This window comes from Polypterus senegalus, chromosome 1, assembly GCF_016835505.1.
Source record: "Polypterus senegalus isolate Bchr_013 chromosome 1, ASM1683550v1, whole genome shotgun sequence".
Lineage (NCBI taxonomy): Eukaryota > Metazoa > Chordata > Cladistia > Polypteriformes > Polypteridae > Polypterus > Polypterus senegalus.
Genome location: NC_053154.1, coordinates 144,033,484 through 144,053,707, shown reverse-complemented (window position 1 = coordinate 144,053,707; position 20,224 = coordinate 144,033,484). Strand labels below are relative to the sequence as shown.

At 37.7% G+C, this 20,224-nt stretch overlaps 1 protein-coding gene across 1 annotated transcript in view; it reads right to left on the bottom strand.

Moving 5' to 3' along the window:
* Nucleotides 1–20,224, bottom strand: part of nyap2a (neuronal tyrosine-phosphorylated phosphoinositide-3-kinase adaptor 2a) — a 167,714-nt gene that overhangs the window by 99,658 nt on the left and 47,832 nt on the right. Inside the window, exon 3 of the mRNA XM_039759683.1 lies at nucleotides 12,940–13,241. Within this exon, the coding sequence (XP_039615617.1) occupies nucleotides 12,940–13,241 (302 nt within the window). The remainder of the gene's footprint in view (nucleotides 1–12,939; nucleotides 13,242–20,224) is intronic.

Genomic DNA, 20,224 nt, shown 5'->3' with positions numbered 1-20,224 from the left:
TGCTTTCTGCTTACTGAAGGCCTAAATTATCATTGGTCCTCCACTGGAGTGTCCTACTTCCCACATCTCCCAAAGGTACCCATTCAGTTGGCAGCAGCTTCCCACTGGGTATCTCTCAGTGGTATATAAAAACAATGACAATGAAATATAGACAATATACACATTATAACAGTACCTGTACCTTTTCATTCTAGTCACTTTCTTAATTAGTTACTAATTGTTGTTGATTATGGAACAGACTTCAGCTTCCTTAATTTTAATTGGCTTGTTTCAAACAGTCAACCCCCATAATTGTTTCATTTTCCCTTAACCAACAGTCAGTCAATAAAGAGACAGAAATGAGTCAACAGATAACTAGGTGACACAAGAGTCTCAGATTCAAGTTCTAGAGAGTCGTCATTTATCTCCAACCACTTTCTTAAGCAGAAGCCAATTTTCTCTGTTAATAAAACACATAAAACACACTTGTTATTGTCCACATTCTGGTACATAAGACTTTTTCCAACTAATTTTTTTTCTCTCTCCTTCATTGTATGATTAACACATAGATGGAAGTGGGACCAAGTTAGGTACTAGTCTATTGGCTTGTTTTTCAACTGATTTTACTTTACTGATAATTAGGAAAAACAAAACAATTAAGAGCTATGATTAGTAAGAAGGAAAACAATTAATATTAAGGTAAAATGGTTAATGTTTCAGTAGCAGCAGTAATTGGTTACCAATTAATGAAATGGCTGGAACATAAACCTGCAGCCATTACAGTCCCCCAGTGATCTGAATCCGACTCCCCAGCAGTACAGGGATTTATCAAAGAAGCAACTCTTGAAGAACTACCTCCCAGCAACTGCTCAAAATAGCATCTCCATGCAGGCGACAATTTATCCATCGGTGAACCAAAAATCATGATTATCGGGCTAGTAAAGATAGCCCTCAAGGTGGGGATTTATCACCTAATGGTTCATACAGGGTATTCTTTCCTGATGTTACCCTCAAAACAAGCTTTTGATACTCTCTGCTAGAAGCCCAAAGCTGCAGGCTGAAAGACCTTCTTAGCCTTTCCAGTGAATCTACAAATTTTCTCCAGCAATTCTTACCAGCTGTACAACCTCCCAGAGGAAGTATCAAAGGCTATTGATTATATCTGCACAGACACCTTCTCTATTTTTTAATGACTAATGAACTGCCCATAGGTGTCATCTCTTTAAGAATCAGTGCATTAAAATATTCTGTGGAAAACATTGAACATTTTTAAGGTCAATAGATGGCAGAAGCTTGTCAGGTAAGTTGTAAGATGTCATCAAATATTTCACCAGGAATATCAGAAAGGCAAATGATATGCAAGTTTAAAGGTAACGAACATGCAAAACATAAGCATTAAGAGCAGCTATGATTAGCAACAGGTTAATTTTGTATATTGAATCATGGGAGACACAGTACATTTAAGAACACATCAATGCACACACTTACGCTGGATCAGTTTATAGCCATCAACTAACCTCAATTACACTTATTTGGATGTGTAAGGAAAACCAGTACATTGTTAAAGCTGCTTTGTCTTATCTTGCTTACTCCAGTTATTCAGTCTGGGATTCTTTTTCTAAAACGGCAAACCTTTTTTCTATTCATTGGTGGTTGCACTATTACCAAAGAAAGTAGAGAAAGTTTGGTACCACAATGTCAGGCATACACTGGGAGATTACAAGCCCACGGCTCAAGAGAAGAAAATGATTTATTCTGTTTTTTTATTATCTATTGTATGTCACACATAAGCCAAATTTATATAGGCTGATTACTTGTATTGTCTTTCGTCCACTTCTTTTCCTTTTGTTCAGACTAATTTTGAACTTGTATTGTCCTTTGTCCACTTTTTTCCTTTTGTTAAAACTAATTCTGACATGGGCTAATCTGTGTGTCCATTAATTTAATGCTCCTGTTAACAGCTCCCTGGAATGTCTACGTTTCCTGAATGTAGACACGGTTATTTACGTACAGATCACACCCTAAAATGCAGACATGTTATAAGAATCAAAAAGTTTAAAATTTTCTTCCACATGCCATCTGTAAGTTTTATTAGAACAAAATAACAAATGAAGATGCTATAATGAGCTCCAGGGGGGAAAATGCTGATTGCCTTTTATTTTTGTTGCTTGATGTAGCTGGGCAGGAGGTAGTCATGTCATATACACTCTGACCATATGACTCCTTCTTACTTTAAATTATTTAAACTACAGCTTGTCTCTTCTGATTTCTCAATTTGTTTTAGCAGTTGCGCTAATTTTGTTTCAAATCCCATCCTTTTTTTCTTTCACAAACTGTGGCAGCTCCGTATAACAAAGCACCTTCAGAGAAAATTAAATTAAGTGATTGATTCCATGCCCTTCAATTTAATCCCTCAGCAAAATATTAGCTTCTTTCATTACAAAAATCAACCTAGAAATACAATCAACTACTTACTCTACAATCCTTGCTGCTGTACAAGTCCATTCAGTATGTCATTTACCATCAATGGCAATTTCCAATTATAACAGTATTGTTTGTCACCTCCTATACTTCTAACTGCGCAAATTTATAAATTCTCGATTGCAAAATAAAAAGTTCTGTGGTTGATTATGTGTAAATGTAAATATCATTATTTTAACTAATGACATCTAAATAATTTGGATTTTTTTCTGTCAGCCATGTAAGGTTCAGATGCCTTAAACAATCTCATCCCACCATATTAATTCCTCAGCATGATTTTAAAATAATGGCAATCAAATCAAAACGTAATGTTTTTAAATGGAACATCCATCCATTTTCTAACCCGCTGAATCCAAATACAGGGTCACGGGGGTCTGCTGGAGCCAATCCCAGCCAACACAGGGCACAAGGCAGGAACCAATCCTGGGCAGGGTGCCAACCCACCGCAGGACACACACAAATACACCCACTAGGGTTCAATTTAGAATCACCAATCCACCTAACCTGCATGTCTTTGGATTGTGGGAGGAAACCAGAGCACCCGGAGGAAACCCACGCAGACACAGGGAGAACATGCAAACTCCACGCAGGGAGGACCCGGGAAGCGAACATGGATCTCCTAAATGCGAGGCAGCAGCGCTACCACTGCGCCACCATGCCGCCCCTTAAATGGAACAATGGAGTACAATTTTTTGTAGCAGATGCAAAATTGGAATTTATGAAAATTACCAGTGTTGAATTAAAATTAAAAGTATAAGTATGGAATCAAAAGTTTTAAAGGTTACTGTGACACTATTTTATACTTGTAATTCGATTACATAAAATAAAACCTTTCCCTTCTGTCATCTCAATCAATGCAGTAAACAAAGAAATAAATCATTGCCACAAGGAAATAAAATTTGTCGTTTTCCACCTGCTACTTTGGTTAGATAATTTCTTAACGCTTGAAATTATTGGTTGTTATTTTAATCTACTATATTTATTGGTGGAGAAAACCTCTTTCTTGTTGGTCTTGACCATCAGGATTATCTGCATGTTGTATTCATTTCGGAGAATGCTCACCTTCTTGTGTTTCATTAAAATGAATTTTATTTACTCTTTTATTCTTTTTTCTTGCAGTGATTGTGCTGAATTTCTGTCCAGGGACATTATTCCTTTGTGTCATGGTTTACTTCAATTGCTGACATATCAGATACCATCTTATATAAAAGTGAGGGAATTTCCCATCTATACTTTCATCAAAATAAAGAAACAAATCTCATAATCCCCAGTTTGCATGGGAATGAAGAAATTATATATTTAGTGATACAGTTTGATCAGGCTGTTTTTATTAATACTTATTACGTTTGAATTTTAACAGAACACCTTTTACTTGCATCAGCTAAGTGAGGTGACAGACCGCACACTTTTGAATTGTGTATTGTATTGTATTGACCCCCTTCTTTTGACACCCACTGCACGCCCAACCTACCTGGAAAGGGGTCTCTCTTTGAACTGCCTTTCCCGAGGTTTCTTCCATTTTTCTACAAGGTTTTTATTGGGAGTTTTTCCTTGTCTTCTCAGAGAGTCAAGGCTGGGGGGCTGTCAAAAGGCAGGGTCTGTTAAAGCCCATTGTGGCACTTCCTGTGTGATTTTGGGCTATACAAAAATAAACTGTATTGTATTGTATTGTATATTGTATTGTAATGCCACGCGTACACTACACACTGCTGGACCAAAAACAGGAACCAGTAGCTAAGTACATTACTATGCTGATAAAAATGTAGCATGTCCACTCTTTCTTTATTTAAGTGTTGGCATGCATTTTTGTAAGCATTTAATTTCCCAGTGGACAACACATTACACTGCTGCATACAGAGACCACACATGAAGTAACAGTATGTGCAAAAATGAATTTGTAGTCTATCCAATACGATTAAAGGAGGAACCTAGGAATGAAGGTTAAATATGAACAGTAAATAAAATATGTTTTATGAAATTAGTGTCATGCAACTCACTATAAATAACTTGGGAGTTTAAGAACAACAGGTAATACGTCCATGATTCAGCTAGCCATTAAATAAATTGGTAAAAGACACAAAATATAATAAAATCAAAGCAGAACCTAAAGGGGACCTCTACCAATTCTGAATTCCAGTCTGTTCATTAATGACCAAAATCACAGAAGGAAGGGGTATTGTTATAAATTATTTTTCATTAGAATGAACAGATAAAAGTTGGCAAATATGAGCCTGGTGAAGCATCACTACAGAAAATGGGCAGCATAGTGTAATTTCTAGATTCACTAGCATCACTGCCAGAGTCAGAGTATTGTCATTATGATTACAACAGGTATTCTACAGATGGCAAGACTAAAACATTATTATTGTAAGATAGTTGTAAGATATAATCTCTACCTTCAACACCTCATGCATCCTTTACAGTCTAACAATAACAAGAAAGTTAACATAACGGCAAATGGAGCGCATTTCACTAGTGAGAACTTTTCGTCCCTCAATGAATATGAAGATTTGTTGCTAATGTGGTGTGACAAAATATCTACTCTACTCTGACAACCTTCTTCCAACATTCTTGCCTTTGTACACTTCTACTCACAAGATTTACTGGTTAAAGAATCCACCAAACAGTCATGTAGAAATAGAAGACCATTTAGACAGGTTTTATGAATTCAGAAAAGAATGTGAATCTATCCAGTTACCATTCAAGCCTAATTATTCTCTACATTTCTGTCCATTCTGTGTGCTTTTTTTCCTGTCCAGTTGGTAAAAACATCAACATAGCATATTCATTGTCTTTTTGGTTCCTTGTCATCTGGATTTTTCTTTGAATAGATAATTCCTTAGGCTGTGCACCCCTGCAGTCCTGATCTGAATACACAAGTATTGTAATAAATTAATGGATAAGTAACTTCTAGCCTCAGGAATAACTCCAGAAAAGGCTGACTCCAGCATCATACTGACTCCTGGGTAAAAAGTCTCAGCTACACCACCATATTGCTTGGGCAGTTTTGATTTGTCACAGCTCCACTTCAGTTTGACTTACTGTACATGTTTATGCAAGATTAAGAGATGCTCAAAAGTTTATCAAAATCAAATGTTTACAGACTGACACTAGAGGCACATGTAAAATAAATAAACTTTTATTTTCTTCATCTGTTGGCTACATCTTCCCTGTGCCTACAGACACAATACAGTCCCCACAAGCACAACACAAAAGCAAACACAAATCTATTTGTCTCTTTTCCTCCTCTCCTCCCAGCAGCCTTGTCTCCCTCCTCCCGGCTCTGGCTCTCCGAGTGGTGGTTGCTGGCTCCCTTTATAGCCCACCTGGAAGTGCTCCAGGTGTTTGATGACCTGCATCCATCCGGCTGCACTTCCGAGTGTGGCAGAAGAATCACCCATATGGGTTCAGGAGGCTGTGCAGCTCCCCCTAATGGTAAACACGGAGCCCAACAGGGCTCCCAAAATACCATGCCTATGGCCCTGATGCAACCCATGGGGGCTGCCACCAAGTTTTCCAGGGAAGATTTCATGCTGCCCATGGTTGTTCCCCCAGATCATGTACAGAAGGGCCGTCCTGTCCTTGCATGAGCCCCGGCCATTCTGCAACAACTTCTTTCCTCTATTGTTTCTTTGTCATTATGTGCAATTTTCATTATTATAATAAACCACATTTGGATGACACCTTTATCCAAGATATCCCACAAGATCAGGGTATAATAAAAGTGTTTCCAGATATTTTATTGCAGTTGAAGCACAGACAGGGACTTGCTTAGAGTTACACGGTGAATCCCTGTTTGAAAACTGAGCTGACATCAATGGGTTTTAGTCACTACACAACACTACCAGACAAGGTTTTGGATTTTATGTTTTATGTGCAGCACTCCAAGTCAACTTTTTATGATGTTCTCTACAACATTAAATGAAGGGTCATGAACAGGACCACAAAAAAGTCTGGACCAAATAATATTATGCAAATGCAGGTTCACTGATGACAACAAGGCATTTTAAGAAAGCATGAAAAAATCAATATCTGCAAGTGGATACAAACTCAGAGAATCCTGATGATAAAGAAATGTCTGTCACCACTCCATTGATGCAATCTTTTTTATGTTGCATCTTACTGTAAGTCTTTAATGAAAAGGTATTTTCCCCTGAACCCTAATAACATGAAAGAATATGTAACAAATCTGATCTGGCTCGCTGACAAAAGAGATGAAATTAATTAGAAATGCCCTCAATCAGTCACATATTGGCAAGGGAGCGTGCTTGATATAAATATTGTTAGTGCTTTCCTACTGATGATAAAACAATAACAGTGGCTTTAGTTCATACCCCCCATCTTGCATTACTGAGATCACACACTGCAATGTAAGCTTTTAAAGGAACAGTTCATCAGGGTGAAGTTAGAGCAAACCTCTGCTCAAGGCATAAAAAGAAAAAAAAAATGAAATGAGGTAAGAAACATGCAACTCCTGAACTCTGCCATGCAAGAAAATTAAATCTGACATTCCTAACAAAGAAGGACATCAACCACAGAAGGACAAAGGAATGAGATAACAAGGATTAAGCAGCACAAGTACAGGATGGCTAGGAAAATGCACACAGCCACAATGCCAAATACTAAAACAGTAGTCAAATGGTCCATTAATGTAAAGTAATCACCATGTTAATTGTCCTTTTTATATTTCCACTATTTTGTTTTGAGAAGCAGACATTTTTGTAAAAGTGATGTGAACTCATCTGCTTTTTTATGTTTTTATTCACGCACTGTTTTTAAAGCCATGGTCACATTTTTAGCAATAAATTGCAAAAGAATATAAGAAAACAATGCAAGCAGCAACATTTCAAGTTTGACTCCCACACCCTGTTCCTGTCCATTTGGAATTCGCACATTGTTTCCACATCCGTCTAGGCTTTTCACTGGGTACTCCAGGTTTCCTTAGACACCCCCAATGACATACTGGTTAGGCTGATTGGCAATTCCAAACTGGCCCTGTATCAGTGATTATGCACCCAGTGTTGGAATGGCACCCCATTTTGCTTTGACCCTGAATTTGATTAAGTGGGTTTCACAATATTAGGTTATGCTAAAATAATACAATACTAAAAAATTATGAGCAACATGATGGTGCAAAAGTTACTTAATTTCACATTATAGCTCGAAGACCCCAGATTTAAATTCCAGTCCTTTAACTGTCTGTGTGATTCTGCTGTTCTCTCTATGTACATGTCTGCTTCTCATAACACAAAAAAACATGCATATCAGGCTTATTGGCAACTATATATTTTGATGAGTGTGGTGTAGGTGCCAGCATTCCTAATGGAAGGTTGGCATCCCATCCAGGGCTAGTTAACACTTTGAAACGTAATTCTGTTGGAACAGACTTTAACTCTCTGTGTAACTTGTGATGAACAAAATGGAGAAAGTAAATATAGTGAAATTGTAACATGGGACATTTCTGTGCAAAGAAGCATGAGTGTTAAGTCAATTTATGCTACTAAATTTTAACTCTCCTTGTGTGGGCATGTGATTGTCATGTGATGGTTCCTCATTATTGGCTTATGTTGCTATAATTGGCTTCAGCCCCCACAAGCCAGCTATGGAGAAAAAGAGTTCAGAAAATGGATAGCAGTCCAGAGTTTACAGAAAGCCAAGAAGGTTTTTTTTGCCCCTATAAACAACATTTGAATTTTATTTTTGCATTTTGAGCCTCTAAGCAAAAGATCCCAAATAAATCATATATTCAGAAATAGAGATAATGATGTATAAAAAAGTCCTATTGAGAGTTTATTCAGTTTTTCAGTGATATATGTTTATGCATGGTGGCATTGTAGCACAGTGGTTAGTGCTTCATGCACTTGGCTTGGAGTCTATACATTCTCCCTGTGTCTACATGGATTTTTTATCCCAATACTAAGGTCTTCTGTCTGTGTCTTAAAGATGTGTGCGTTAAATTAAATGGTGATTCTAAGCTGGCCTTGTTTGGGTGTGCACCTGAGTGGTTTGGTTCCTGTCTTGTGCAAAATGTTGCCAGAATAAGTTTCACATTCCTGCAACCCTCAAATGGATTTAAGTATGTTATTATATTATGTTAATGTATGTTATATCATGCCATGAAGAAGAAAAAGCTCAAAACACACTGGGCATCATGCAGATGGCAACACTTTTCTCACTTTCTCAAACACTGCATTGGCCATGGCACTCTGTGGACACATCACCAAAGTTGCATGACCTGCTGATGTTTCACTGCTTCTTTTCCAGGGACTCTATTTAAACTTTCACAGCAGCGATTCCTGCTTTCATTCTTTTGGGAAATTGACCAAAAATACTGACAAAGTGTTTTTTTGTGATTGGCCAATGGATGTGGAATTAGCATACTACTTCTGTATATTGTAGTATAATGTTTGGATCTTGAGTTTGTGTTTGTTATGCGTGTTCCACTTCTGGTGTAGCTAATAAAGTAAAGTGAATACATTGCAGGTGGAATAGAATCAGTTGCATAGAATTTTATTTTGTTAACCACATAAAAATATAAACATTAAACCAAGGACAGCAGTAACCATCATTACCCAAAATCCACAAAACAAAAAAATAAAAAAATGCACACACTTGGATGTTCAGTTATTAATTATTATAAATACATAATTATAAATTATTGCAGAAGACGTTTAAGGTCAAATTCAAACTTTATGTCTTTGAAATTTGGCACTTCTGGTCTTGTTTGACCTAAGCATTTAATGGGATAGAAAGAAAGTGAACAGAGTATGGGTGGCATATGATGTTTTGTATGCGATCCTAATGGCTTCACTTTTCAGTCTGCAAAAGTGGAGTGAATCCCTAGTGTAACCAATAATGATGTTAGAAGTGGTTCACGAGACTGTCTTCGGCTGTTTTCTGGTTCACTGCAGAGATATTAGGATAACAAACTATGTTGGAATATGTCATATAAACATTTTACTGTAATATTGGACTTTAATGGGGCACAAAATTAATTGAAGACATGATGCCAGCTTTTCCAGGGAAAGATATGCATTTCCATATTTAAAAATGGGCAAATATGTATCATAATGATCAGAGTGCTCATGTACCTCTGCTGCTGGTGGGATGATCTATACTAATAAAAGGCAAAGCCCTCACTCACTCACTCACTCACTCACTCACTCACTCACTCACTCACTCACTCACTCACTCATCACTATTTCTCCAACTTCCCGTGTAGGTAGAAGGCTGAAATTTGGCAGGCTCATTCCTTACAGCTTACTTACAAAAGTTGGACAGGTTTCATTTCGAAATTCTACGCCTAATGGTCATAACTGGAAGGTATTTTTCTCCATTAACTGTAATGGAGTAGAGCTGGAATGACGTGGGGGCGGAGTTTCGTGTGACATCATCACGCCTCCCACGTAATCACGTGAACTGACTGTCAACGCAGTGCGTAGAAAACCAGGAAGACCTCCAAAAAGCGCTTAAGAAAACATGCATTATATAATTGAGAAGGCAGCGAAACAATAAGAAGCGAGCGAGTGACATATACTACCATATTTATGAGTGCTGCTACCTCGGAAAGAAAGCTAGGTGTTAACCTAAACTTTAAATTAAGTTCATAGACAGGCTACTGCTGGCGTTTCACATGCCCACAGGTAATGCAGGATACAAGTTTAATGAGAGGACGCAGGATATAAACGAGAGTTTTGATCACTTTGTAACTAAGTTAAAATTGTAGGTGAAGGGGTGTGCTTATGCAAATTCCGAGACTGTGTTTGTGGGGGATTGACAGTTAAGGCGGGTGGGGGAGTCACGTCATCATCTCCCCTCCCATTCATCTCATTTCGCTCTGAGCTGAGCTCCGCGGCTAACGCCGTCTTCCGAAGCAACTTCGTCAGACTGCCACCAAATACTCACAGAAAAATCCACAAGTTAATACACACGCTGTCTCTAGAGTTTCTCCACACTGAATCCTCCAGGCACTACTTACAAAAGGTTACATTGACAATCGTGTTACGTTATTTTTAAAATCTTTCCTTTTCTTAGCACAAGCACAGCTGAGAAGCTTCGATGCATGTGCTCCATAACGTTAAAAATAATGCATTTAATCACACTTTGCATTACAAGCAAAGGGAGCTTTTGTCAATGCATGATTTCCTGGTACACCGATTACATTGATCAGCGCATCCCGATTCATTTTACCCTCGCACCACCTTAGTTTGAGAAGAAGTCTGAAAAAATAGGAGATTAACACAGAAAAACAGATCACCAATTCAAGCTTTATGAATAATCGATTCGCCATCAATAATTGTTTTGGTAAAGCCATCCTCCTTCCATTTTATAATTTTTCCGCCACTACCCGTGATTAAATGAACGGTAAATAAAGTAAGAGCAAAGCGAGGGTGACTTATTTAGGCAGGCATATATATGACAGCAACACTCATGACAATGTCAATCATGTTACGTTATTATTAAAATGTTTCCTTTTCTTTTTCATTACTTCTTTAACACACTACTTCTCCGCTGGCGCGGGTATTTTGCTATATATATAATATATGAATGACCTCCAAAGAGTGCTGAGACTTTTGATATCATGAACATGTGTACAAAAACTGGGGTCTCCTGCCCAGCAAAAGTTGAGCAGCCGGCGTGCGCGCATAGCTGTGCCGGTCTTTGAGACGCTGACTGCGCTTCTGCCTTAAGTCAAAGTGAGCACTTTTAATTTTTTTCATCCTCCCCCTGCGCTATAGCCCAGACAAGTGCAAACACGGGACCCTTTTCTACACCACGGCAAAATAATATTAAGGCGATTCACACTTTCTTTTGCACGTATACGATTATGAGGTTGTCAGCTCGGATTATGAAGACACGCACACGAGTGGAGGACTGACAGTGCCATCACAGCCGATTAATGGCGGGGCGTCTCACCAGTCTACACAAGACCCACCGCGACTGTCCCCAAAAGGCGATCATAACGTCAGCAAACACATCTCTCTATCTTTACACCTTTTTTCCTTTTATCCCAAACCAAAGCCTTTCTCTCTTAACACTGCAGAGGACACAAAAATAATTTTCTTTAATTGCTGGTAAGGCACATTACCAGAGGCACAAATTTGAACGTTCACATAGAAAATGTAATTTCTATACCACAGCCGTCGTGTGGCGCCTTTCAAAAGGGATCTACTACCGAGAGATGATCCATATATATTTTAGCTGCTGTTAGTTCTACTTACCTGTTGTGTTACAGTCTTTAAAATGTAGTTTACCCGCAACCACTCCAGTAGTGCTCAATGTACCTGTACTTCTTAAAACGTTAATGTTTTACTGTTTAATAACTTATAGACTATATTTTATTATTTTTCCCTTGCACTCAGTGACCAAAGCTATACACACACATATAGACACATACAAACATACACACAAGTATGTGTATGTGTATATATATATGTATGTATGTGTATATATATATATATACACACACACACCCTATCTAGATTATATATATATATATATATATACACACACACACACATACACACACACACATACATACATACATACACACATATATATATAATTTGTGTGTGTGTATGTATGTATGTGTGTTATATATGATGTAGATAGGTATGTATGTATATATATATATATATATATATATATATATATATATATATATGTGTGTGTGTGTGTGTGTGTGTATATGTAGATATCTATTCTCCGCTGCGTAGCGCGGGTATTCTGCTAGTTAACTATATGCTCTACAAAGGCTGATTCCTGCCAACAACATAGTACCCGTGTATGACATTACAAACCATTTGAAGATTATATAAGGTCCTGCCAATTTGCCTAGGTTTGCAAAAAGGATGCTCTTTCTCAAGATATTGAAATGTTTTTTCATCAGTAGATTAAATGGACTGTGTTGAAAAATGCATGAGCATTGCCTTGGCATCTGCTTGTACAGTGTTATCCATGCAGCGAAGGGCTCATTCATGTCAATAGTGTCAATATTATAAATTATTTGAAGATTATTTGAGGTTGTGCCAATGTCAGTCATAAGGCTCAATTACGCTCCTCACACCCTCTTCAAGTGCTGATTTTCCTAACCCGGTGTAGACAGTCGGATTCATGCAGAAGAACAGAGTATTTATCAGACTCCACGATTCAAGAACATCCATGTTGTCTAAATCAAACTGCAAGAATGTGTGGCAAAAATACACTGTTAACTCCAATGCTCAATAAAATCACAATTCAAAGGGAGTGCTGCATATATTTTCCCATGTTCCTTTCAATCATGTGACACTTAAATATTGTTTAAAAAAGTTGAGAGGATTTTTTGAGTTCATTAATGACATTCCTGTAAATACATTAGGAGCATGTCACGTTCACATTGATGGTGACCTAGTTCACATTTAATCCTGTGATCTAAGTATTAAGGAAAGAGGAGGGACAGATAGGAGGGAAAATTCAAAGGAAACATATCACAGAACTTACCATCATTTATATCCAGATCCTTCCCAGTTTTACAAGGAACAGGGGCATTGACTGTCTCTGATGAAGTGCTTAACTTAGTGCTGGGATCCCTCTTAGGTTTTGGTGGTGGCTGTTTACGAGAGCCGAGACAACTGTCATCTTCCCCGCCACCAACAGAGTGAAGTGACTGTGAACGGACAGTAAAGCCACCCGTACAAGGGTGAGGCAGACGATCCTGAGGGGCCGGCATTGTCATAAATCCCATACGGAAATGTTTCCCCATATACCCGCCGTCACTTCCTCTCCCAACATCCTCTCCAATTCTGAAAGGAAAAATAAAATAACTTTGATTAATAAAGCTCCTGAAAATAGTTTCAAGTTAAAAAATAATCATCCATCTGGTACCGCTTTATTGGCTTGATGTTAAATTTTTGTGGATGGTCATTGTTTTTCTCAGAAAAGTACATGTAGCACATATCTGTGTCTAGAGGAGCTCTCAAAAGAAGACAGAGGTCAAAAATGAGTTTACCTTTACTGTACCATTCATACCTTATTGAAACCACTTAATCAATTTCACTGTTGTTTGTGAAGGTTTATTTAGTATATATTTTATAGTATAAATATTATTCAGCATTCGTATTTTAACGTAATACTTGAGAATGCACCCTCAGACTTTGAAGACCTTGCTTTTTGGATTCTTACATTGGACAGCTACTGGTGGTTACTCAGTTTGCTATTGACTTCTTCATTAAGGCGATAATAGAACATAAACAGAAATATGTTCTATGGAAGCAATGAAGCCATTTACAGAGTTCATGAGCCTGCAAAATACCACTCAATTAGCCCACTTTGTTTCTCACCATTCATGAAGATTGGCAAAGTAACAAAACAAGCCAATAAATAAGTTTCTTTCATTGTGTAGGCAAACAACAAGGAGGTGCAACTTTGCATAAGAGGTTGAAGACATTATTTTGGTAATCATGGTTCAAATGGGGCGGCGCGGTGGTGCAGTGGTAGCGCTGCTACCTCGCAGTTCGGAGACCCGGGTTCACTTTCAGGGTCCTCCCTGTGTTAAGTTTGTATGTTCTGAGTGGGTTTCCTCCTCCGGGTATTCCAGTTTCCTCCCACAGTCCAAAGACATGCAGGTTAGGTGCATTGGTGATTCTAAAGTGTACTTAGTGAGCATGTGTGTGTGCCCTGTGATGGGCTAGCGCCCTGCCTGGGCTTTGTTTCCTGGCTGAGACTGGCTCCAGCAGCCCCCGTGTAGTTAGGATATAGCAGGTTGGATGATGGATAGATGGTTCAAAAATGAACGTGAACTGTCCAAAATGTTTCCAAATAAAAGCAATGATTTGCCAATTTACAAACTCAGTTTTTAAAGACTGAGGTAGTGTTTTAAGTACCAAAGAAAAACGAATGGGGGGAATGAAAAAAGAAATGAATGGAATAGGAAGTAAAAGTAACTAAACTTCAAGAAAGACTTGCCAGCCGGCATGAAACTGTCTATGAGCTCAAATCAGGTTATATATTCTTAAGGGCCTTATATTGACAATGAGTTAAATGAGTTAAATATTGGTTTAAATCTTTTAAATACCATTTGTTTATGATTGTAGTGTTTTTTTTTTCAACTTTGCATTGTTTTATATTTCAAAATTTAATGGAGCAGATATCAATGTATTTAATAAAATGTAATAAGAAACACACTACTAAGATCAGGGACAAAAGAAACAACAGTGATAAAGACGTAGTGCTGCACAATCAATGGTTGAAACACTCTGGTATAATTAGTGCAATCTGTAACCATTTGTAATGATCTTCTTAAATGATGCTAACATATACAATGTCATTTATTTTATTTTTAATTATCCCAACAGTTTGAACAACGCTGTTGATGTTAGAACTGGTAGATATTGGTTTAGCTAAATACTCTCTTGGCGGGAGGGGAAGTACGATAGTCTGGACAAGGGCCAAGTGTAAATGAAAATGATCTGGCCTGTATAAATCGACAGCAGTGGGCTCACAGAAGATAAAGGAAAACAAATAAAGAAAAGCTACCTCTAATCCAAAGGATATTTAAAAGACACACACACACATACATATACACGTAGCAATGGATGGCATGGAGATAGGAACACTGCAAACATGAGACAAGAGAAGAGAAAGCACTGGCAGAAACCACACATATTGTTATATCAGGACTGAGGAAAGGCCATTTGCATAGGATGATATGCTCTGTACAAGTCCTTAGCGCCGTAGATAATCTCAAACACTAACCACAGCCTGGACAGAAATGTGGTCCAGGCAAAATCAGACTGTTCTCAAGCAACTCTGACCCTCTCCCAAGAAAATAGATGGAGATTGAGAAAGGATGAAGCATTTGCCCTTTAAGGGACCTCCTGTGGTCTTTTTGGTGTCCGAAAACACTGGTTTGAGGTTCCTGGTACTTTTTAGACTCATTACTATAAATGGAAATAATTCTAGTATGGTGTCATATGGCTTTTTATGTCATTGTTAGGCATCTGTTTAAGAAAAGGAGAAACAAAGAAGTTTCTGAAACCAAACAAACAAATCAATTACAATTAAGGGAAATTGAGTATCATATGTTGCATTAGCTGCTGTAACAGTAACCCTGTAGGCATTGCTGCCCTCCAGTATCTAAGCTGGAAAGCCTCTCAGAGGCTGAGTGAATATGTAGTCAAGAGAAGAGGGAAGGCAAGCATTCAACTGGTGGGTGTGTAATATCTAAGATTGGGAGATCAGAATATAATGTGTCTTGGAAAAAGACCAGCCAATGCAAAGACTAAAGGGGGCACGCAATAATTAAGTTAATAGTCAAGCTGATTGCCCACAAAATAACACCAAAAAGAAAAAGTTAAAATAAACAGGCCAAAAATAATTTGAATTTTTATCCATTAACATTGGACATGATTTTCACTGCTTGACCTTGTCATCATTTTAATTATTGAAGGTACAATGACATACGATGGGATTTAAGAACATTTATGAGATGTACCTCATGGTGGGCAAGAAGAAGAGCCACTCAGAGATGGCAGGAAACTTTGTTTATTTTTGATTTATTACTTTGTGTTCTCCTATTTTGTGTTTTCCCCTTTGCCCTTTTTTGGTGAAATAAATATTTATTAATTGTTTATCTTCTCATATGTTAATTTACTTCAAAAAATAGTCATAGAATTGAATATTTTGGGTTTAGTTTAGTGACTAGAATTCATAACACACCCATTGTGATTCAATCTTTCAGAGAAGTGCTCACAGAACCTCTCAAAAGCACACGATTATACTACCCAGATGTGAGCCTCCAACTTGGTGTCATCAAAAGGCCAGGTTTTTCGGCCTCTACATCATTCTGCCTTATCAATAGCTGCAAACAGAGATGACAGTCTCTTCCATGGCTGAGATTTGGCAAGATTTTTTCCACTTTATTATATCAAACAGAAATTAAGAGGCTAGCAGGTAATAATGGAAAATCCAACGTCAACCCTGAAAAGAAAGTACCTTGGGAATTGATCTGCCCAGCTTCACTGCATGTCACAACAAGCTACTCTTGCCTCAATGCGATCAAAACAATTCAGAACAGAGCTCAGGGAATCTTAGCTCAGAGTCCAATTAAAGGAAAACAGATTGTGCAAAAACAGCCTGAAAAAATAAATAATGAACAATTCTGATGGGAGAATTTCTGAGGATTTCAAAAGAATATAAGTAGTAAGAGACATCCATTTAGCCCAGAAAAGCTCACCCAGTATTACCTGGGGTGCTTCCCAAAACAGTTGGGTGCATTATGCTAACCATAGGAATAAAGAACAAGAAATAAAAGTAGTTGTGATGAAAGTCTGAAAGGAAAAACCTTACTACTAAAGGGTTACCCCTTACAAACTAAGAAATTCAGTGTTTCAGTTGAGCATTTATAGTTTTTATGTAAGATAAAGATAACAGACATTTCAATGTTATATAATATGTGGACTGTAAAATGCAAAAATATGCTCTGTGACACAGTAACCAAAAAATATTTGTACCCTGAGGCCTCACAGCCCAGCTGCAGTGCTGCAGCACATCAATGCAGTGGCTGCTATAAATAACACTTCTATAAATGATTAGCTCAGGATTTATAATTGAGATTATAATGGTTTGGATTGGAAATCGAAAACAAGCTCTTATGTGGTTCAAAGGATACACTGTAAATCACTGGCAGCATTAATTAAGTAGCAGCGTGCTTCTCTTACTGTAAGTGCTATCCCTGCCGCTAAGAGATTTTGAAGTGAAGATAAGCGCTCAGTGAATAAAAAACATTTTTTTTCTTCTACCACATTTACAGTACTTCAGTGTGGTCTGCAAGTGTTTCTGTAACAGTGAGTACTTGACTTTTTAGTCTTCCTTTTCTGCCCTACCCAGCTATTACAAAAAGGTCAGTAATCAAGATAACAACAGTGGACTGGATGTGGATGTGGATATTAGCTTTCAAAGCTCAATTTTGTATTACTGTGGTTTAGGCAGGAAAACACAAATACAGCTGCAGTGACCGGTGGCCAAGACTCTAGTTAATGCAGATGATGTTTTATTTCATTGTACTGCTGTAACAGCTTTAACAATTGATTTTTGGTATGAATTAACATAACACAGCATAATAATAGCATTAGGTACAAGGCAGGAACCATCCCTAGATGGGATGCTGACCCCAGGAAGTATTTTTTTAATTGAAATATTGGATGTACAGTAGTTTGGCTCCTACCACTTGGAATGGGCCTGAATGAGAAAAAGTGTAAAGTCATTTTTCTTGTAAAGAAGTCGAGAAGGATTACTAATACTAAGGAACAGCTAATTCTAATATTCACTGTGATTCAACTTTGGAACATACTTTGACCTGAAATATGTGAGGTGAACATTTCTCTTCAATATGGAACTTTTTATTTTAATAGTAATGGTAAACTGTTTTTTTTTTCTCATTAGACTTAACTGCATATCACAACTTACTTAGGAAATATTACATTTTCATTCATGTATTTAACAGTGCTGCAGTGGTAGCACTTCTGCCTCTCAGCAAGTTATATCCTGGGTCACCCCTGCATGGAGTTTGCATGTTCTCTGGGTGTCTGTGTGGGATTCCTCCGGGTGCTCTGGTTTCCTCTCACAATCCAAAGAAATTCATTTTAGGTGAATTGACGTTGTTAAATTGGCTAAGTGTGTGTGTGTGTGTTCATCCTCTGATGGACTGGTGCTCTGTCTAGGGTTTGTTCCTGCCTTGCACCCTATGCTTGCTGGTAATGGTGCCAGTCCCGCATACCTGGTCAGGATTTACAGTGTTAGAAAATGAAATTACATATTTAACCTCCGTATATTAATATAGGGTCAAGAAAGAAGAGAAACTAGAGGACCTTGGACATGGCACCATCTTATTATATTGTACACACCCACCTTTTGCACCATAAAATTTCTAAACAGCCAAAACTGCCTTTTCTTCAGGATGTGGGAGGCAGCCAGAGTGATGACTGAAAGTACACACAGACATGAGATGTGCAGACTTCACACAGACAGGGTGAAAATTTAGTCTACAGTTACTGTGTAAAAGGATCCCATTTAATCAAAATATAGAAAAAGTACACACTTTGTATAAGTTACAGGACACTGATCAAAAATGTGTATAAGTTATAGAATATAACTATAGTTATATAAATGTGTATAAGTTATATACTTTATCATACATTTTTTGTGTTTGCACACTAGGTCATCAGGTGGCACCGGTATTGACAAAAGTGACCTGCTTTATACAAAGTTTACACAAATAGCTAGGCCAGTGGTTCTCAACCTGTGGGGCGGGCCCCACTAGGGGGGTGCGAAGTAACAAAAAGGGGGGGTGCAAAGATGTGAAAAAAAAAAGAAAGCAAGAGTCAAAAATATGAAAAAAAACATCTGTTGAAACCAAAACAAATTAACTTAAACTACATTCTGATACTAGAACAATAAATATAGTTAGATAAATGTCGATAAAAAGTTAAGTAGTTATAATAAAATATGCATTTGCATTTCAAAAAAATGTTAGGGGGGCACGATTAAAACTGTTATGAAAACTCAGGTCGCAAATACTTAAAGGTTGAGAAACACTGAGCTAGGCCATTAAGGGTGGACTTCTATTTTGCAAGAAGTGATCACTCATGAAATTGCACACAAATATATAAATACCAGATTATAATATTGAAATGCTGCTGCCTTACAGCTCAGAGGGTTTCTGTGTAGAGTTAGAACAGTCTCCCTGTGTCTGTGTGGGTCTTTCTCTTCAGACATGGATTGTCATTCCAATTACGTGAAGGTTTTTTTTTTTGGTCTTTATTTCACCTTATACAATTTCAATACATATTAGGAATTTGTTTGTTTTCGCATACCCCTTGGGGTCAGCGCGGAGGGTCAGCCATTGTACAGCACCCCTGGAGCAATTGCAGGTTAAGGGCCCAGCAGAGTAGGATCTCTTTTGGCAGTAATGGGGATTCGAACAAGCAACCTTCGGGATGCCAGCGCAGATCCTTAGCCTCAGAGCTACCTTGACTTGATACCCTAAATCAGCCCAGTTTGGGTGTGGGTGTGAGTGTGTGGGGCTGGTCCTTCTTCTCAGTTTATCTCCATTCTCACCTTTTTAGTGAAGTTTTAGTGAAGCAAACAGTTCACACAAAAAAACAAAGATATAAGTTGATAAAACACTCAAACTTACTTTAAGTTGACTGACACTGACACTTTACTTAAATATCTAGGTTACATTTCTTAAGGTTTTTACGTAGTGGTCTATTTAACAGTCAGAAAGCTTTATGCCCTTAATAATCATATGTCTGATCATTCATGTTTCTTTCTAGCTGTCTAACTTCAATCTAAGGGATATTCTACAGTACAGTCACAAAGACTTAAAATTATGAGCATTCCATTTTCTTATAACTTATAGGGGGTTAAACTGAATCTTCTGTTGTCTGTGTTAGGCTATATTATATTCAAATTCAAAAACTTAGCAGCTTAAGTTAAATTTTCCATTAACATTAACTTAAATGATTTGACTCTTACAATGTGAATAAACATGGTTATTTTAGGAGAGGTCTGCACGGAGACGCTGGAAAACCCTGCTATTGACTTGGCATCCTATGTTTTGTGTAAACACTGATATGCGGGTATCACTTCACTGCGTAGGCTTTTAGTGCATCTAACCTATGAGTCATTTTTTTTCTACACTTAAAATTTACATCCGTTTCATTTCATACGACCGCATTAAAATTGACTTTATTGAAAGTGACAGCATCAAAAGTAGATTTCTGAA